Source organism: Cetorhinus maximus, chromosome 12, assembly GCF_964194155.1.
Source record: "Cetorhinus maximus chromosome 12, sCetMax3.hap1.1, whole genome shotgun sequence".
Lineage (NCBI taxonomy): Eukaryota > Metazoa > Chordata > Chondrichthyes > Lamniformes > Cetorhinidae > Cetorhinus > Cetorhinus maximus.
This window is the reverse complement of record NC_135890.1, coordinates 19772988-19795136: the sequence shown is the minus strand read 5'-3', so window position 1 is coordinate 19795136 and position 22149 is coordinate 19772988. Positions and strand designations below refer to the sequence as shown.

The following is a 22149-nucleotide window of genomic DNA, read 5'->3' as shown; positions in this document are numbered from 1 at the left end:
GCGCGCCCGCTCCTGAACCCCCACCCTCGACAGGGGGAAAGTTCTGCTCCTGGAATTCCCTATCAAGCAGCACCGTGGAAGTACTTTCACCATACAGGCAGCAGCATTTCAGGAAGGCAGTTCATTACCATTCATGAGCAATTAGGAATGGGCAGTAAATGCTAGCGTTGCCAGTGATGCTCACATTCCGTGAATGAATTAAAAAAAAACACTCAGAGCAGCTTGGTAAATTAAGGACAGCCAGCATGGACTTTTAAAAAAGGCAAATCAAGTTTGACAAATTTAATAAAAGTCTTTGAGGAAATTATATTGATAAAGGAAATGCATAAGATGATGTGGACAAAGATTTTCAAGAAAAATAAATATGTTTGATAAGGTCCCAAATTTGATGTTTAAATTAAGGCAGAACATTAAAGTAGGAATAGCAGCACTGGCAACAGTGAACAGTGTTGTTTGGAGTGGAGAGATGTTAATGGCAGTTATACAAAATATATACATGGACAAATAATGAGAATTGAGGGCACAATACCAGTTTGTAGATAATACAAAAAATAGGGAGCATAGTTAACTGTGAAAAGGACTAAGTGATTTTTAGAGGACAGACAGTTGTCAGATGAAATTTAGGAAGGAGAAACGTGAGGTGATGCTTTTTCAGAGGAAGATAAGGAGAGGCTGTAGACACTAAATGGGAAAAAAAACATCAAAAGTAGTGGAAGAGTTGAGAGATTTAGGTGTTCAAATACAATAATAAGTGGCAGGACACAACTATAAAAACTATAAACAACTAAAGTGCGATCAAAATTTTAGGCTTAAAATTGAGAGTAAAATGCATACAAACCATTGGTTCAGCTGAGTTAGAAAAACCATTCTACGATGCCACATGAAAAGTTTTGGTAGCCCTACTTTAAGTAAAGTGTCAAAGAATGCAGAGGGAATGGAAGAGATTCACTGAGGTGATACCAGTGAGAGGCTTTAGATATGACAAATGGGGACTTTCTTCAGAGAACAAAGGTAATTCCGAATCAGGCTAAAGTGTTCAAAATGATAAGGGAAAACATGTTCCCATTGACCAGTGAGCTGATAACTAGAAAGCCTTCAGTTAAAGTGATATACATCCAAAAACAGCAAAGGTAAAGATTAGGAGAAATTCATATGGAGTGTTGTTGGAACATACATTATTCTATCAAGTAGAGTGGTAGAATATTAATCCATAACAGCTTTTAAAAGGCAAGTGAGTAAAATATTCATTAAAGGGCAGTCTGAAATGAAAGGTGAGGGGGCTGGGCTAATAAGATAGCTTTTTCAGAGAGTCAACAGAGATATAATAGGCCCAATGGATTCCTCCTCTGTTGTAAAATTCTCCATTTTAAAAACTGGTTTCATTTGTAGGCAATGGTCCAGTGTCTTTTGTTGATGCAACAGTCCCAGAATTGATGTGTCTGCCAAGAAGGGACATCCATCTAAATTTTGTTTATCACAGTCATTTTTGGAATGATAGTTCTCTGCCTGCCTTGTTCAAATGGAGAAATGTGTGAAATCATTATGGAGAGACAGATTGTGGATGGTCAGCAACAAACCTCTATGCAAAGGTTAACATTCAGGGACCTTGTGTCTGGTTCAGTTTACACTGAAGTTCAGAGGATCAAATGTGACTTGTTATTTTTTACTTGCTGAGGAGGATTGTCAAGCCTTTAATACAGTACACTGTGAGATTGCTTCAGTTCTCATCCATTTACTAGTTAAAAAATCTGTTTAGAGAATCACTCTCCGGGATTGAAGTAGGTCATGTCAGGGCACAGGATATATCCAGTTGACAACATGCAGGAACAAAAGTCTTCCGTTTGATCTCTGGGCTCAGGACACGTGTCTAGATACTAGAACAGTTCATCAATCTCCACAGGGTTTGTGAAGTGGTGGGGTGAATGGGTATAAAGAAGTTTTTTGTTTGATGTGGGTGTAACAGCGTCACAAATGCTTGTAAATTGTTTACTGCTCATGAAACTTCATGATGCATTTACAATGTACCTACATCTAATGACCAAAGAAATTTTCTGCCCACACAATTCCCAACTGAAAAAATTGCATTTATACAATGCCTTTCACAACCTCAGGATGTCCCAAAGTGACTTATATCCAATGATGTATTTGCAAAGCATAGTTGCTGTTGTAATGGAAGAAATGCAGCAGCCAATTTGTGCACAACAAGGTTTCACTAACCACCGCACCAGTTAGCGGGACCCAGTAAAAACCCGCAGGCTGTTCTCACATTTTGAAAATACACACCAAATGTGTAAGATGCTTGTTGTTAACGTTAATCAGACTCCGAAACAACTGAGATATAATGACTTTCAAATAACGCATTACTTTTCAACATTCACTGAAATATGCCAAGTTAAAAAACTATAGTATTGAAAAAAAGTGTGATTCCCTTCCCAATGGATCATTATCCCTTAGATAGAACTGAAAATTCCATCCAATCATTCTAACCTCAACACCAACTCGTCCTTAGGCGCACTTGTCTTTTCCTCTGTGATTTGCATATTAATTTAATTCCTATGGCTAATTAATTTTAATGACCATAATTAATTAAAAATCAACCAATCTGTGATCTCGTCACACTGAGAATTAATCGGAATATGGCACTGAAAAGGCTGTAAAATTCAAGGAGAAATTTTTTTTTTTGCATGCAATACAGATATAATCAAGACAGATTAAAAGCTCCTCCTAATGGTCTAGCGTGGGTTGTCCAAGCTATTTACCTGGGCATGAATTGGCGTATACTTGGGAAATTTGATGTGCTGGTTGGATGGGGGCAAAAACCACCATCTTTGGGAGACGAGGGGAGAAAATGAGAAAATCTGCACACTCGCACTCTGCAATAATGGGCAGCGAACAGCAACAAGCAGCAGTCACCTTGGCTCGTTCACCTGCTTCTTCTTAAGCCAGGAGTGCTGACAGTTTCTGTGCACTTACTGGTCAACTAACTCAACACAAACTGATATTGGAACCATAGAAGATTAAGGCTTCACTGGCCGATAGTACATCATCGATCGCTACGATATAGCTAGTCACTGCCTAGAGTTCTTGGCTTCACTTTAGCTGGCAGCATAGTTACTGACAGACTCCTTCCGGTAGACTTGATCTGGCCTTTGCTGCCAGATCATTTACACTTGAACCTGGAATATTGATGCTCTATTGAGCTTACAATATACACACACATGTTTTAAATTCACATAAAACATTCATAAAACAGCCTGTAAAACTGACACTGAATTTTAGCAGGGCACAATTAAATTATTATGAGTATAGGGATCAGTTTTAAAAAAATAATTACAGGCTCTTTCTCTAAAATCAAATATTGAAACAACGTTACATGTCCAATATCTCCCAAACAGTTAGAATTAAATAGATTAGCCTGCTATCCAAAGCCTAGCTGGGACAACTTGCACCTATATAGCACCTTTAATACAGTAAAACATCCCAAACACTTGACAGGAGCACAATCAGACAAGAATTGACACCGGGCCACAGGAGGGGATACTAGGACAGAAGCATCGTAATAGAGGGGAGAGAGAATTTAGAACTTAGGGTTTAAATGGCTGAAGGCCACCAATGGTGGAATGGAGTGAAGGGTTTCCTTTAAATCTGATGTCATCATCCTTTACTCCACTGTCCTTTCAAACTACCATCCCACCTCCAATCTCCCTTTACTCTTGAAGGTCCTTGAATGTATCTTCACCTCCCTAATCCATTCCCATATTTCCCAGAACTCCATGTTTGAATCCATCCAATCAGCTTTCTGCCCCTGCCACAGTACCAAAGTCCTATGTGACTGCAATAAAGATAAACTTTTCCTCCTCGTCCTTCTCGATCTGTTTGCAATCTTTGACATGGCTGACTGTACCATTCTCCTCCAATGCCTCTCCACTGTTGCCTAGCTATACGGGATTGCTCTTACCTGGTTCCATTCTTATCTAGCTAACCACAGCCAAAGAATTACTTACAATGGCTTCCCACCCTTGCACCATTACCTCTGATGTCTCCCAAGGTTCTACCCTTAGCCCCCTCCTATTTCTCATCTAAATGCTGCCCCTTGGTGACATCATCCAAAGGCGCAGCGTTAGTTTTCACATGTGCGCTGATGACACCCAGCTCTATCTCACCATCACCTCTCTCAACTTCCCTCCACTGTTGCTAAATTATCAGGCCGCTTAATCGACATCCAGTACTGGATGAGCAAAAATTTCCTCCAATTAAATATTGAGAAGACTCAAGACAATGTTTTCATTCCTTGCTCCAAACCCCATTCCCTAGCTACTGATTCCACCCCTCTCCCTGACAAAAGTCTGAGATTAAGCCAGCCTGTTTGTGACACTGGTGTAACGTTTGATCTTGAGATGAGCTTTCAATCTGAAATTCTTGCCATCACCGAGACCAACAATTTCCATCTCCATAAAATTTCCTGACTTTGCCCGTCTCGGCTCATCTGCTGCTGAAATCCTCATTCATGCCTTCATTAGCTCTAGACATGACTATTCCAAATCACTCCTGACTGGTCTCCCACTCTCTGCCCTTTGCAAACTTGAGGTCAACCAAAGCTCTGCTGCCCTTGCCTTAACTCACAGCAAGTCCCTTTCCTGTGTCAACCTTGCGCTTGCTGACTTTTATTGGCATCTGATCAAGCAATGTCCTGATTTTAAAATTCTCATCCTTGTTTTCAAATCCTGCTGTGGCCTTGTCCCTTCCTATCTCTAGAATCTCCTTCAGTCTCACAACCCTCTGAGATATCTGTGTGCCTCTAATTCTGGCCTCTTGTGCACCCCCAATTTTAATTGCTCCACCATTGGTGACCGTGCCTTCAGCTACCTAAGCTCCAAAACTCTGGAATACCCTCCCTGCACCTCTCCTCCTACCTTGCTTTCCTCCTTTAAGACATTCATTAAAAACTACCTCTATGCCCAGGCTTTTGGTCATCTGATCTAATATCCCCATCTGTGGCTTGGTGTCAGATTTTGTTTCATAAAGCTCATGTGAAGAGCCTTGGGGACGTTTCATTACATTAAAAGGTGCTATATAAATATGTTATTATTAGAGTCCAGAGTTCGAGGAATGGAAAGTTCTTGGAGGACAGTAGGCCTGGGGAAGGTTACTCTGATAGAGAGCAGCAATGAGGGAATTTGAACAGAAGGATGAAAATTTTAAAATTGACGTGTTGGTGGATGGAAACCCATGTAGGGCAGCGAGCACAGGGTTAATGGGTGAACAGAACTTGGGAGTGAGTTAGAATATGGTCATGAGAGTTTTTGACAAGCTTAAGATAATAGAGGGTGAAACATGTGAGGCCGTCCAGATGGCATTGAAAAAGTCAAGTCTGGATGTGCAAAGGCATGAACGAGGGCTTCAACAGCTGATGAACTGAGGCAGGTATGGAGACAGGCGATGTTAGGTATGTGGAAGGAGGGGGTCCTTATAACATAGAGGATTTAGGGACAGAAGCTCAGCTCAGGGTCAAATAGGGTGCCAAATTTGCAAATAGTCTGTTTCAGGGTGCTTTATAAACAGGAGAACTGGATACTGGGCAGGAAGTAAAGAAAATTAGGAGGAAGGAGATCAAAGGCAAAGTCAAGAGGAGCTAAGTTTTAAGAGGCATTTGAAGGCAGGGAGAGGGACAGCAAGACAAAGTAATTTTGGAAGAATTCTAAAAGACAGGGGTATAAAGACTGAAATATCAGCTGCTAAAGTGTCAATTTGGCTCAATTGGTAGCACTTTTGCTTTAGTCAGAAAGTTGTCGGTTCAAGTTTCATTATGGATTTAAGCGCATAATCTAGGCTGATGTTCAGTGCAATGCTGAAGGAGTACTCATTGTCTGAGGTGCAATCTTTTGGATTAGATGTTAAAGCAAGGTCCTATGTCATCCTCAAGTGTATGTGAAAGATTTGACTAGAAGAGTTGCAGTTCCTTTACTGTCCTGGTCAACATTCATCCCTCAACTAAAAACAGATTATCTGGTTAATTACCTATTTGCTGTTTCAGAGATCCTACAGTACACAAAAACTGGCTGCTGCATTTCTCTGCTGGACAACGGTGGCTGCAATTCTTAAACTAATCTATAGGATGTCAAGTGCTTTGTGGGTATTCTAACCATGAGATAAAGTTCGATATAAATGCAAGTTATTTCCAATTGTTAAGATGGAAACAGTAAAATTAATAGAGAATCAGAGAACATGGGCCAGGAAATAGCTGCAGAACGCCACACAAATGGGGAAGGATGGCCTGTCCAGAGATTCAAAAACTAGCAACCATTTTGGGGAACCTGAGGAAATTTCCTCAAACTGCATTCAATGACCAAACACATTTGTCCTAGTGCCCATGACTATGGCGCAGAATAGTACTATTTATCTCCATCGAGGTATTGGAGGGGTAGGGGGACCCTACATTGGTTTCATGCACCCAGAGATGAAGTGAAACAATAAAATCTTCCTCCTGACCAATGTCCCAATGACTCTTATTGGAGAGTGCATGTGTGTGGATGTTGCTCAGGCAAGAATTGGACAATTATTTGAAGAGTTAAAATTTGCAGGGCTATGGAGAAAAAGGCAGAGGAATGGGACTAAGTAAGTTGATCTTGCAGAGAGTCAGTATGGACACAAAGGGACAAATGACCTTCTTCTATGTTGTTACCATTCTCCAATTCTATGACAAGGTGTGACTTGGCTCTCCAGTGTTGAAGAGCAAGCCAATACTTGCTGCTGAGACTCCCATGTGAAATAATGGCCAACTGGATGAGGTACTGAAGTGTGGCTGGTACTCATGGAATTGTATCTCAACAAGTGCCCATGTCTTCAGGAGCAGAGGGGAGAAAGTAGGAAGGAGGTGGTCAGAAATGTTTATAAACGTAGACAAACGGTTAAACATAATCAAGGCTGAGAATCTAAAATGAAATAATTATAGTTTATTACAGCATAAAGGATAAGATGGTATTTTGGAATGTTATCAATTACAATTATAAGAAGAAATATATTTCCCCATTATTGTTATTGCACAAGTACAGTGCTCATTGAATATTTAATTACAACAAGCAATAATTAGCTAAGTTTGGAATGAGATGTATGCCTGTCCTTTGGAACATGAGCTATGCAAACGCTAATTAGATGGGTTTATTAGCACAAATGCAACAGCTTAGCAGGAGTCACCCCCTCCTCATGGAGGCCAGAAATGACATTTAATTTCCAATCCATTTCTGGCGCAGTATTTTCGATCCAAATTATGTATGTCGTTTACATTTTCAGATTTTTTTGTATTGGATTTATTTATTGATACTGAACCTCATAATCAACCCTAACAAACTTCCGCTTGTCACGTGGTCTCGGGAAGCTTTGGCTGCTATTTACAGATTTATAACTCTGGTCTGTCTGGCTTTCTCCTCCCTTGCTTCCCTCTTCTTCTCCCTGCTATTACTTTACAGTGGTGTAAATCACCTGCTCTGCGGTAAAAACACTCCCGATTACTGCCATATTTCACCCCATAATAAGAGTTCTTTCACAGTTTTATGTTACCGAGGCAGTAGAGATTACAGCATAGTAATGCCAACCAGGTCTCTCTGCAATCAATCCGCTTCATGAGACTCTGCCAGGGTTTGCAAATAAATAATATACTTTGCAAGTCACAACTGCCACTGATTATTCCGAATCCAGCTCACTTTAGGCAAACTTGCAAAAAACCCCCAACAATTGTATTGCTACCCATGTGTGGAGTGACATTGTGTGATGGGCTGTCTGTTGGCCGTTCCAGTCAGGTCATCTCTGGACTTTATCCAGCATAAAGTCAAGACAAAGACATATCCTTCCCCCCTCACTGTCAAGCAGTTCTCAGTCAAGACAGATACAGAGGCAGGACTAAGGAAGGAATAGGATTTCCAGTCTTCATCACTAGCCATGCACACAACAAGAAAAAAGACTGGATTGTGATTGTCTGTGACGTGTCCCCATGGTAAAAGAGACCCAGATGGGTTAGGGTAGCACTGACCAGCCTTCTCCATTTTAGTCTATCCTATAAAAGAGCTCAATTCTTTTATTAGGATCCAGTTCTGACAAATTTAATTTCACCCAATATAATGACCCTCTTTTGATTTTTTTTCATTTCTTTCTGTTGGATTTGCTGTGCGTTTCCAGCTGTTTCTGGGGATTGTGGCTGCGCAGGGTCACACAAATTTGCAGGCTATGCCAAATCAGGGAGGTGTAGTTAATAATGTAGAGGCTAGCAATAAAACATAGAAATGTACAGAACTAAGAGGATATACCCATTAGGAAATACTGAACAGGCTCAGGCACTTTTCTTCTAGGAAAGAGAAGGTTGAACATAAGAAATAGGAGCAGGAGTAGACTATTAGGTCCCTCGAGCCTGCCCTGCAATTCAATAAGATCATGGCTGATCTTCGTGTTTCGATTTCCACATTGCCGTCTAACCTCGATAACCTGTGATTCCCTTACCTAACAAGAACTATCTACCTCTGCCATATTCAATGGCCCCACCTCCACTGCCTTCTGTTCTGAAGCAGAGTTCCTAAGTCGCACAACCCTCTGAGAGAAAAAATTCCTCCTCATCCCTGTCCTAAAAGGGCGACCCCTAATTTTAGAACAGTGCCCCCTAGTTCTGGGCTCACCCACAAGAGGAAACATCCTTATGACGTCCACCTTGTCAAAGCCGTTCAGGATCTTGTATATTTCAATCAAATCACTCCTCACTCTTCTAAACTTCAGTTCTAAAACACTCAAGAGAACGGTTAGGAATAGTTGAGGTGAATAGCACAGCATAATTGCATTTATAGCATAGCATAATTGCATTTAAGGGGAAGCCAGATATCACATGAGGGAGACAGGAATAGAAGGTTATGCTGATAGGGTTAGATGACGCAGGTGGGAAGAGGGTTGAGGTGAACATAAACAGCAGCATGGACTGGGATCAGAGGGACCTTGGTGTGCATGTCCACCGGTCCCTTAAGGTAGCTGGACAGGTAGATAAGGTGGTTAAGAAGGCGTATAGGATACTTGCCTTTATGAGCCGAGGCATTGAATATATGAGCAGGGAGGTTATGCTGGAACTGTATAAGACACTGGTTAGGCCACAGCTAGAGTATTGCATGTAGTTCTAGAATCCACATTATAGGAAGGATGTGATTGCACTAGAGAGAGTGCAGAGGAGATTTACCAGAATGTTGCTTGGGCTGGAGTGTTTTAGTTATGAGAAGAGATTGGATAGACTGGGGTTATTTTCCCTGGAGCAGAGGAGATTGAGGGGGGACATGATTGAGGTGTTTAAAATTGAGGGGCATAGATAGGGTAGACAGGAAAGAACGTTTCCCCTTGGTGGAGGGATCAATAACCAGGGAGCATAGATTTAAGGTAAGGGGCAGGACGTTTAGAGAGGATGTGAGGATGAATTTTTTCACCCAGAGGATGGAGGGAATCTGGAACTCACTGCTTGAAAGGGTGGTAGAGGCAGAAACCCTCATAATATTTAAGAAGTATTTGCATGTGCACTTGCGATGCCATGGCATACAAGGGTATGGGCCTAGTGATGGAAAATGGGATTAGAATAGTTAGGTACTTGTTTGACTGGCGCAGACTCGATGGGCTGAAGGGCCTTTTTCAGTGCTGTGGACCTCTATGACCTGTTTCTACATTATATATAATTAGATATGATATTGACAGGTATGCATAAGTGAGGAAAAAGGGAATAGAGAAATATGGGGGCATAGAGGGGAGAGGTAGAGTTCATGTGGTGTATGAACTGGAGCAGACACCAGTTCGGCCAAATGTTTAGTTGGATGTGGTAGAGAGAATGTAATTCTGGATAATTGCTGAATGATGCCAACCTCAACAACAATGTATACTTGTACAGCCCTTTACTGTACTAAAACGTCCTACTATGCTTCAGAGAATCATTATAAAATAAAATATGACAAGCCACAGAAGGGGATATTACAGCAGTTGGCCAAAAACTTAGTCAAAGAGGAAGGTTTTAAGCAGAATCTTAAAGGAGGAAAGAGGAGTAGAGAGATGGATAGGTATGGGGCCTGAAGCGGGGTGGGGGGGGGGTGTTGAAAGTCCAGAGCTTAGGGCCTCGGCAGCTAAAGGTGTGGTGATTGCAATTGCGCAATTCACCAATAGTGAAGCGATTAAAATCAGGGGTGGTCAAGAGGCCAGAATTAGATAAGTGCAGATATCCAGGAATGTTATGGGGTGACCAGGAGCCAATGCAGGTCAGTGAGCACAGGGGTGATAGGTGAATGGGACTTCATGCAAGTTAAGACATGAGCAGCAAAGTTTTGGATGACCTCAAGTTTACGTAGGGCAGAATGTGGCAGACCAACCAGGCGTTGGAATAGTTAAGTCAAGAAGTAACAAAGACATGAACGAGGGTTCAACTGGCAGAGACAGGGGCAAAGTAGAGCAATGTTACAATAGTGGAAGTAGGCAGTCTTAGAGATGGCGCAAATGAGATCAGAAGCTTATTTCAGGATCAAATGTGACACCAAGGCTACAAACAGGGTGATTTAGTCTTAGGCTGTTGCCAGGGAGCGGATGGAGTCGGTAACTGGGGAATAGAATTTGGAGTAGAGACCAGAAACAATGGTTTCAGTCTTCTCAATATTTAATTGGAGAAAATTTCTGCTCATTAAATACTGGATTGTCAGATAAGCAGTCTGATAATTTAGTAACAGTGGAAGAATTGAGGTAGAGGTGGGTGTTGTCAGCATATACATGAAAACTAATGCTGTGCTTTTGGATGATGTCACCAGGGGCAGAAGACTGATGAGAAATATGAGGGGGCCAAGGATAGATCCTTTGGCAACAACAGAGGTAAACGTGCAGGATCAGGAAGACAAGCCATTGCAAGTGATAACCTGGATACAATTAGATAGATAAGAATGGAACCAGGAGAGCAATCTCACCCAGGTGGATGACAGCAGAGAGGGAATGGAAGACGATGTTGTGGTCAACTGTGTCAAAGGCTGTGGACAGGTCAAGAAGGCTGAGGAGGGATTGTCTATCGCGTAGGGTGTCACTTGTGTCATTGATAAGAGGCATATCGGTAGGGGTGGCCACTGCACAGTCGTTGTGGAGATGAAGTCCTGCCTTCACACTGAGGATACCCTCCATCATGTTGTGTGGCACCACCACCGTGCTAAGTGGGACAGATTTCAAACAGATCTAGCAAATCAAGACTGGGCGCCCATGAGGCGCTATGAGCCATTAGCAGTAGCAGAATTGTACTCGAGCACAATCTGTAACCTCATGGCCTGGCATATCCCCTACTCTACCATTACCATCAAGCCAGGGGATCAACCCTGGTTCAATGAAGAGTGCAGGAGGGCATGCCAGGAGCAGCACCAGGCATACCTAAAAATGAGGTGTCAACCTGGTGAAGCTATAACACAGGACTGCTTGCATGCCAAACAGCATAAGCAGCAAGTGATAGACAGAGCTAAGCGATCCCACAGCCAACAGATCAGATCTAAAGCTCTGCAATCCTTCCACATCCAGTCGTGAATGGTGGTGGGCGATTAAGCAACTCTGGAGGAGGAGGCGCTCCAAATATCCCCATCCTCAATGATGGAGGAGCCCAGCACATTAGTGCAAAAGATAAGGTTGAAGCATTTGCTACAATCTTCAGCCAGAAGTGCCGTGTGGATGATCCATCTCGGCCTCCTTCGGAGGTCCCCAGCATCACAGATGCCAGTCTTAAACTAATTTGATTCAATCCAGGTGATATCAAGAAACAGCTGAAGGAACTGGGTACGGCAAAGGCTATGGGCCCTGACAATATTCCAGCAATAGTACCGAAGACTTGTGCTCCAGGACTTGCCCTGCCCCTAGCCAAGCTGTTCCAGTACAACTACAACACCGACAGCTACCCGGCTATGTGGAAAATTGCCCAGGTATATCCTGTACACAAAAAGCAGGACAAATCCAACCCGGCCAATTACCGCCCCGTCAGTCTACTCTTGATCCTCAGTAAAGTAACGGAAGGGGTCATCAATAGTGCTATCAAGCGGCACTTGCTTAGCAATAACCTGTTCACTGACACTCAGTATGGGTTCCGCCAGGGCCACTCAGCTCCTGACCTCATTACAGCCTTGGTTCATTCATAGACAAAAGAGCTGAACTCCCGAGGTGAGGGGAGGTGAGAGTGACTACTCTTGACATCAAGGCCGCATCTGACCGAGCGTGGCATCACGGAGCCCTAGCAAAACAGGAATCAAATCAAATTAACTTCAGTGGTGGGCAAGATTCTAGAAACAATTATTCGGGATAGAATTAGCAGTCACATGGAAAGATATGTGTTGATATGGAAGAGCCAACATGGATTTCGAAAGGGGAAACTGTCTTTTAACTAATTGGCTGGAGTTTTTTTGAAGAGGTAACAGAAAAGGTTGATGAGGGTAATGCTTTTGATATAGTGTACATGGACTTTGAAAAGGCATTTGACACAGTGCCGCACAAGCAACTTGTGAGAAAAGGGGCAGTAGCAACGTGGATACAAAATTGGCTGCAAAATAGGAAGCACAGAGTAATGGTCAATGGACATTTTTTGGGCAGGAGGAAGGTTTGTAGTGGAGTTCCCTTGAGTTCGGTATTGGGACCCTTGCTTTTCCTGATATATATTAATGATCTAGGACTTAATGTGCAGGGGACAATTTCAAAGTTTGCGGATGATACGAAGGTTGGGAGTGTTGTGAACTGCGAGCAGGATGGTGTGGAACTTCAAGAGGGCATAAGACAAGTCGGTGGAGTAGGCAGAAAGGTGGCAGATGAAGTTCAATGCGGAGAAGTGTGAGGTGATGCATTTAGGTAGGAAGAACATGGACAGACAATATAAAATAAGGGGTGAAATTTTGAAGGGGGTGCAGAGGAGCAATAAGACTTGGGTGTATATGTGCATAGATCATTGGAGGTGGCAGGACAGGTGGAGAGAGCAGTTAATAAAGCATATAGTATACTAGGCTTTTTAATATGGGAAAGAGTACAAAAACAGGGAGGTTAACTGGATTTATATAAGATACTCATTTGACCTCAGCTGGAGTAGTGTGTGCAGTTCTGGGCACCTTATTATAAGAAGGATTTGAACACATTAGAGACAGTGCAGAAGAGGTTTACAAGAATGGTTCCAGGGATGACAAACTTCAGTTATGAGGATAGATTGGAGAGTTGGGATGTTCTCCTTGGAGAGAAGGTGGCCGAGAGGAGATTTTATAGAGATGTTAAAAATCATAAGGAGGCTAGACAGAGTAGATAGGGAGAAGCTGTTCCCACTCGTAAAGGGATCAAGAATGAGAGGGCACAGATTTAAAGTGACTTGCAAAAGAAGTGTGACATGAGAAAACACTTTTTCACAAACAAGTGGTTTGAGTCTGGGATGCACTGTCTGGAAGTGTGGTGGAGACAGGTTCAATTGAGGCATTCAAGAGGGCATTAAATGGTTATTTGAATAGAAACAATGTGCATGGGTATGGGGAAAAGGCAGGGTAATGGCATTAGGTGATAATGCTCATTAGGAGAGCTGGTGCGGACATGATGTGCCTTTTAGATTCTATGGGAATTGGGGGGAAAGCTCTCCACTGGTTGGAATCATACCTAGCACAAAGGAAAATGGTTGTGGTTGTTGGAGGTCAGTCATCTCAGCTCCAGGGCATCACTGCAGGAGTTCCTCAGGGTACCCAGGGTAGTGTCCTAGGCCCAACCATTTTCAGCTGCTTCATCAATGACCTACCTTCCTTCCATCATAGGGTCAGAAATGGGGATGTTTGCTCATGATTGCACAATCTTCAGCACCATTTGCAACTCCTCAGATACTGAAGCAGTCCATGTCCAAATGCAGCAAGACCTGGACAATATTCAGGCTTGGGCTGACAAGTGGCAAGTAACATTCGCACCATACAAGTGCCAGGCAATGACCAACTCCAACAAGAGAGAATCTGATCATTGCCCCTTGATGTTGAACGGCGTTACCATCACTGAATCCTCCACTATCAATATACTAGGGTTACCATTGACCAGAAACTGAACTGGACTAGCCATATAAATACTGTGCCTACAAGAGCAGGTCAGAGGCTAGGAATCCTGTGATGAGTACCTCACCTCCTGAGTCCCCGAAGCCCGTCCACAAGGCACAAGTCAGGAGTGTGATGGAATACTCCCCAGTTGCCTGGATGAGTGCAGCTCCCGCAACGCTCAGGAAGCTTGACACCATTCAGGGCAAAGTAGCCCGCTTGATTCGTACCACATCCACAAACATTCACTCTCTCAATCATCGAAGCACAGTAGCAGCAGTCTGTACCATCTACAAGATGCACTGCAGGAATTCCCCAAGGCTCCTTAAATAGCACCCTCCAAACCCATGACCAGTGCAATCTAGAAGGGCAGCAGATAGATGGGAACACCACCACCCGGAATTTACCCTCCAAGTCACTCACCATCCTGGCTTGGAAATATATCACTGTTCCTTTGCTGTCACTGGGTCAAAATCCTGGAACTCCCTTCCAAACAGCCCCGTGGGTGTACCTACACCACATGGACTGCAGTAGTTCAAGGCGGCAGCTCACCACCACCTTCTCAAGGGCAATTAGGGATGGGCAATAAATGTTGGCCCAACCAGCAAAGCCCACATTCCGTGAATGAATAAAAAAAAATTCAAGGCCTTTGGAGAGTAAAGTGAGGTTGGAGATGGGGCAGTAGTTTGCAAATACAATGGGATAAAGGGTTTTCTTTTTTAAAAGAGGGGTGATGACAACAGATTTAAATGAGAGAGAGAGAGAGAGGGCACCTGAAAAGAGAGAACCATTAACAATATCAGCTAATATGGGGTCCAAGAGGGAAGGTGGGTGGTCAGCAGTTTAATGGGAATAGCGTTGAGGGAAGTGGGTCTGATGGGCAAGATGAGCTCAGAGGGGGCATGAGCCGAGATAGGAGAGAAACCAGAGAAAGATGTGAGTTCAGGGCTAGGGCTAGGGCAGGGAGGAATTTTATGGGAAGTTGGCCCAGTGGGCTATTAGGAGGGGCATGGCAGAGGCAGCAGTTCTTTTGAATGGCAGTGCCACTGGGCAGGCAGTGGCTGCTGCCGGAATGACATTCCACTCAAGGCTCAGAACCCAGGCCACAGACAAATGATGCTGGGAGGGGATTCGTAGGGTGGGCATCAAGGAGGAGGCTCAGCGAACCCCCCTTTCACCATGCCCTGTCCCTTGATCAGGCAGATTACCTTTAAATGACACCCCTCCCCCCTCCCCACAGGTTTGCTTGTCGTGTACACCGCATGGCAAACCCCCACCAACCCCCCAATACCAGTGGTGGTGGGATGAAGCCTTTAATTGGGCATTGCCCACTTAAGGGCCTCAACTGGTCGTGGGATGGGAAGGCCATTCATGGGCCTTCCACCCCAGACTTAGCTGGGTGGAGGCAGGAAGGTAGTGGGATCCCCACCCTCCTGCCTGATTAAATCCCCCCCCCCGCCACCAAACCTGTCATGAGGGAGGGCACAAGATTTTGCCCTGCAAACGAGTCTCTTCTTGGTATCAGTTCACATCGCACATATATTTACTTTTTTGTTAATTCTAACCAGTGCATTCCCATCAGCTGTTTCTTCCCTGTTTCTTTGGTGCTGCAATATATAAATGACAACACTCCCACCTGCTGAATTAAATTCTCCTCTCCTTGTACCTGTCCATTTTGAACTTTTCAATTAGATCATGGCTGATCTGCAACCTAACACCATAATGAAACTGTGCTTGGCTTTAGATTGGCAGCGAAAGGCGGGACCAATGTAAAGAAATACCATTTTTTTCCCCTAATACTACTGTGGGATACTAATACAGGTTTATGGGGACTATAGAACCATAGAAAAGTTATGGTGCAGAAAGAGGCCATTCAGCCCATCATGTCTGTGCCAACCAGAAAAAGACGAAAAAGCACCTAGCCGCTCATTTTAATCCCATTTTCCAGCACCTGGTCCGTGGCCTTGCAGGTTATAGCACTTCAAATGCATGTCCAAGTACCTTTTAAATGAGTTGAGCATTTTAGCCTCATCCACCAATTTAGGCAGTGAATTCCAGATGCCCACCACCCTCTGGGTGAAAATGTTTTTCCTCATGTCCCCTCTAAGCCTTCTACCAATCACCTTAAAACTATGCCCTCTGGAAACTGACCACTCAGCAAGGGGAAACAAGTCTTTTCTGTCCACCCTATCTAGGTCCCTCCTAATTTTGTACATCTCAATTAGGCCACCCCTTAGCCTCCTCTGTTCTAAGGAAAATAACCCTCACCTATCCAATCTTTCCTCACAGCTTCAATTTTCAAGCCCTGGCGGCATTCTTGTCAATCTTCTCTGCACTCTCTCCAGAGCAATTATGTCCTTCCTGTAATGTGGTGACCAGAACTGTACACAAAATTCCAGCTGTGGCCTAACCAACGTTTTATACAGTTCCATCATTACATCCCTGCTTTTGTATTCAACACCTTGTCCAATAAAGAAAAGCATTCCATATGCTTTCTTTACCACCTTATCCACCTGTCCTGCCACCTTCAGGGACCTATGGACATGCACTCCAAGGCCTTTCACTTCCTCAATCCCTCTCAATATCCTCCCGTTTATTGAGTATTCATTGCTTTGTATGCCCTCCCCAAATGCATCACCTCACATTTTTCTGGATTGAATTCCATTTGCCACTTTTCTGCCCACTCAATTAAACCATTGATATCATTCTGGAGGCAACAGCTATCCCCTTCACTATCAACTAGACGGCTAATTTTTGTGTCATCTGCAAATTCCCCAATCATACCTCGCACATTTAAGTCCAAATCATTGGTATGTACAACAAGCAGCAAGGGCCCCAACACTGAGCCCTGTGAAACACCACTGGAAACCGTTTTCCATTCGCAAAAACCTTCATCGACCATTACCCTTTGTTTCCTGTCCCTAAGCCAATTTTGGATCCAACTTGCCGCCTTCCCCTGTATCCCATGGGATCTCACTTTTCTGACCAGTTTGCCATTTGGGGCCCTGTCAAATACCTTACTAAAATCCATGTAGACAACATCCACTGCACTACCCTCATCAATTCTCCTTGTTACTTCCTCAAAAAATTCTATTAAGTTAGTAAGACACTATCTTCCCCTAATGAAACCATGCTGACTGTTCCTGATCGACACATGCCTTTCTAAGTGACAGTTTATCCTGTGTCTCAGAATTGATTCCAATAATTTGCCCACCACTTGAGTCAGACTGACCAGTCTATAATTTTCTAGCCTATCCCTTGTACCCTTTTTAAATAACGGTGCAACATTTACAAAACTCCAAACCTCTGGGACTTCGCCTGTATTTAGTGAAGATTGGAAAATGATCCTCAGAGCATCGTAATTTCTTCCCTGGCTTCCTTTAACAGCCTGGGATACAATCCATCCAGCCCTGGTGACTCATCTACCTTCAAGGAGGTCAGTCGCTCAAGTGCTTCCTCTCTCACTATGCTTATTGTATCTAATGTTTCACAGTCCTCCTCATTAACTAGAATGTCTGCATCACCCCTCTCCTTAGTGAAGACGGAGACAAAGTACTCACTGAGAACCCTGCCCACATCTTCAGTATCAATGCACAAATTACCATGTACACCTCCGATAGGCCCTACCCTTTCCTTAGTTATTCCCTTTCTCTTAATGTACTGTAAAATAACTTTGGGTTTTCTTTGATTTTACAGGCCAATATTTTTCCTATCCTCTCTTTGCTTTCCTAATTTCCATTTTTACTTCACCCTTTTGCTTTCCTTACTCCTCTAGGCTTTTTACAGTATTAAGTCTTTTGTGACTGTCATAAGTTTTCTTTTTCTGCTTTATCTTGGCCTATATGCTTCTGGATAACCAGGGTGTTCCAGATTTGACAGTACCACCCTTTTTTTTTTGTGAGAACAGGTCTACATTGTGCCCGTAGAATCTCGCTTTTGAATGCCTCCCACTGATTTGACACTGTTTTCCCTTCCAATAGCTATATCCAGTCCACTCTTGCCAGCTCACCTCTGAGCTTCATAAAATTGTCTTCCCCCAATTCAGAACTTTCACTCCTGTTCTATCTTTCTCCTTTTCCATAATAATGCTAAATCTAACTGTATTATGGTCACTATCTCCAAAATGGTCCCCCACTGCTACTTCATCCACTTGCCCAGCTTCATTTTCTAAGACTAGATCTAGAATTGCACCCCCTCTTGTTGGGCTTGTTACGGGCTGGCTAAAAAAGTTCTCTTGAATGCAGTTCAAGAATTTTGTGCCTACTGTGCCCTTCACACTGTTCATATCCCAATTGATATTAGGGCAGTTGAGTCCCCACAATCAGTGCCCTATTGTTTTTGCACTCCGAAATCCGCCTACATATTTGCTCTTCTAACTCTCTTCTACTACTGGGGGGTCTATAGTACATTTCCAGCAGTGTGGCTGCCTCTTTTTTATTTCTGAGCTCAACCATATGGCCTCATTTGATACCTCATTTAGTATATCATCCCTCCTCACAGCTGTAATTGAATCTTTAACCAATAATGCTACACCCCCATCTTTTTTTACCCCCTCCTTATCCTGTCTGAAAACTTTATATCCAGGGGTGTTGAGCTGCTATTTTTGCCTCTCCTTAATCCAAGTTTCTGTTATAGCAAAATATCACATTGCCATGTGTCTATGTGTGCCCTCAGCTCATCAGCTTTATTTGCTATACTCCTTGTATTTACATATATACCTTTTAACACTGTCAAATTCCTATGCTGTACACTTTTTAACCTGTGCTGCTTCTGTTTTTCAGAGTTGCTCACTAATCCTCCATCTCCCGTTCCCTGCTCTGACTTTGCCCTCAGGTTCCCATCCCCCTGCCAAACTAGTATAAACCCCTCCCCATCCTGCCAATCTAGTTTTAAACCCCCCCCTCCCAACAGCACTAGCAAATATCCCTGCGAGGGTATTCATCCCAGTCCTGTTCAGGTGTAGACCATCCGGCTTGTACAGATCCCACCTTCCCCAGAACCGGTTCCAATGCCCCAGAAATCTGATGCCCTCCCTCCTACACCAGCTTTCCAGCCACATGTTTAATAGCTCAATTCTCCTGTTTCTATATTCACTTGCACATGGGGCTGGGAGTAATCCTGAGATTACTGCTTTAGAGGTCCTGCTTTTCAATCTCCTTCCTAGCTCCCTAAAGTCTGCTTTCAAGGCCTCACCCCCTTTCCTACCTAAGTCATTGATGCCAACTTGGACCATGACCTCTGGCTGATCACCCTACCTCAGAAGAATGTCCTGCAGCCGCTCCATGACATCTTTGACCCTGGCACCAGGGAGGCAACATACCATCCTGGAGTCATGTCTACGGCCACAGAGATACCTGTCTGTTCCCCTAACTAACGATTCCCCTATCACTATAGCTCTTCCTTTCTTTTTCCTCCCCACCAGTACAGCTGAGCCGCTCGTGGTGCCACAAACTTACTCCGACTGCACTCCTCTGTGGATCAATGCCCTCACCAGCTTCCAAAACAGAAAACCAATTTGTGAGCAGGACCCCAGGGAGCTCCTGCACTACCTGCCTAGTTTTCTTGGAGTGGCGATCACCCATTTCCTTTTTACCTCAAGGCTGCTAAGCTGCGGTGTGACCACGTCTCTGAACGTGCTAATCACACAGCTCTCAGCCTCACGGGTGTGCCACAGTGACTCCGGCCGACGTGTGCGCGCGTGTGTTTGTCTAGTTTAATTCAACCGTGTGTGTGTGTGTGCATGCGTGTGTCTAGTTTAATTCAACCACAGACAGTCAGACTGCAAGGTTTGAATCATCAAAAGGAGTTAGGTATAAAACGCATTTGAAATGGTAAGCTAGGATGAAGTCTCAGCAGATATGGTGTGAATAGGATTTGCATTTTTAGGTAAGTTGAGAAGTTGTTGATTTTCAAAGAAACATGATAAGATGATTACAACTGGCAAGGGAAATAAGGCAAAGTTATTAAGTTTATTTTTCCCAGAAGTGTTGGCCATAGTGACAACATGAAAGATTTTTATATTCTGCTAAAAACAACTTCCAGAGCAAGGATGAAACAATGGGATTTACAGATCAAAAGGGAGAGAATGTATTTAAAGAAAGATGGAAAGCTGTATGAGGAGTGGCCATGTGAGATCTTGAAAGGTGCACAGTGTGAAAAGACTTGTGGGAAAAGCCTCTAGCCACCTGGAAAAGTTTGCTGTTCCAGTAACCAAGTTTGTGTTAAAAGCCTTTGGGGTTCCATTGTCGAGTGAGAGGAAGACAGAAGTGGTGAAATATCTCCTTTATAGCAATTTTGGGTGCTTGTGGTAATATTGCTGGATGTTTTATATATTAATAATCTATTTGGACTGTTGCCTGAAAGGAGTGTGTAATTGGGAGTCTAGTTAAGTAGAAATCTTGGGAGAACTGTTATAAAACTAAATATAACTATGTAACTGTAGTCTTGCATGTTCAAGTTTTCTTTTCTTAATAAATGTTTTAATTTAATCTTTAAAATCTTAAAAGGTGGTAGTGGACTTGTTACTTCTGACTTCAGTGCACAAACCTTCTCGTTATAAATACAAATTGCAAAATTGTTGTGATAGCGTAGCCAAGTTTTCCCTTTGGGGTTTGGTCAGCCTGGCAAATACCACCTGCCATATCATAACACCAAAGTCAGGAAGTGGGATCACTATAGTTCCAGAGTGACTGCTGACTACACAAATATGGTAAAACAAAAGCAAAATACTGTAGCTACAGGAAATACAAAGCAGAAACAAAAAATGTCCTGAGAGAGAGAGAGAGAAAGTTAATGTTTCAGGTTGCTGAAAGGTCATCAAGCTGAAACGTTAACTCTTTCTCTCTCCACAAATGCTTCCTCACCTGCTGAGTTTTTTCTTGCATTTTCTGTTTTTATGGTACCAATATGGTTTGTTGTCAGGTCAATTGTGCAAAATTGTTCCACCAGGATGAAAACCCAAGATAGGATATGGCCATAATTTAGCACAATCACTTTAGTCTTCTTTTAGACCCAGAGTCATTAATTTCTAGTCTCCTTGGTATGATTGTTACGTGGTTAAAATCTACCCTTTCATTAACAGATAAGACTTTCGATCAGGAGAAACAATCCTCATAGAAACAGCACATTAATAATCAGTATTTCAATCACTGCTCCAGGCTGTGGAACCATTAGGTGGTCACTTACCACTTTCTGCAAGTGCTTTTCTTTGCGCACATCCACCATGACAAGCCCCTCCTTGACCAATCCGAGACCCACGTCATCTTTAGAGTCAGAAAACTGCAGCGTAACAAACGAGCAGCTGGGTCCCCCGAATTCAACATTCAGCAGGCACTGGGTGTTCTGGATGTCCCTGACAATACTGTCGATTGCATCAGCTTTAGCATCTTCCTGTAGGACAGAAGAACAAGGCACAGATCAGGATTACAGCTAATCAACCTCGCTTATTTATCAGTGGTAAATTACAACCAGTCAGAAAAACTCATCAGGAGTGAGCCTTTAGGCTCAGAGGTAGGATCCTCACCTCTGGAATTGCAGAATAGAGCTCTGGCTCTGAATGCTGTGAAGACATCCAATAGGATGCTCACATCTGGTGGGTGTTGGTGGCTCCCCTTATTGTGTAGATTATGGAGCTCATAAAACCCTCTTCCTCCTCCATATAAGGCTAATGTTCCTTTTGGGTACTTTAAAGATGATTACAGCATGAAAGGGGCATTTGTGTCATGGCCTGTCAGACTGTTAATAGCCTGCAAACCCTTCTACTACTTCACATTGTCCTCCACGGCAAGAATATGCAAATACAAAAACAACTCATCATATTTATCAGCTTGCTTGGCTCTGCTGTTAACTCTTAAGATTGTGGTTTCAGGTCCTAGTTCAAAACTTGGACATGTGCCAATGCAGCATTAAAGAGGTGCTGCACAGTCAGGAGATGCTGTCTTTCAGTTAAGCCAGTAAACTGAGTCCTGCCAGCGCTCTCAGATGGACATAAAAGATCCCATGGCACAATTTCGAAGAGCAGGGGAGTTATCCCTGGTGTCTTGGCTGATATTTATCACTCAATCAACGTCACAAAAACAGATTATCTGGTCATTAC

General features: G+C 43.3%; 1 protein-coding gene across 1 annotated transcript in view; it reads right to left on the bottom strand.

Moving 5' to 3' along the window:
• The window catches only part of snd1 (staphylococcal nuclease and tudor domain containing 1), a 913627-nt gene that overhangs the window by 56593 nt on the left and 834885 nt on the right, over positions 1 to 22149 (bottom strand). Inside the window, exon 22 of the mRNA XM_078553113.1 lies at positions 21240 to 21443. Within this exon, the coding sequence (XP_078409239.1) occupies positions 21240 to 21443 (204 nt within the window). The remainder of the gene's footprint in view (positions 1 to 21239; positions 21444 to 22149) is intronic.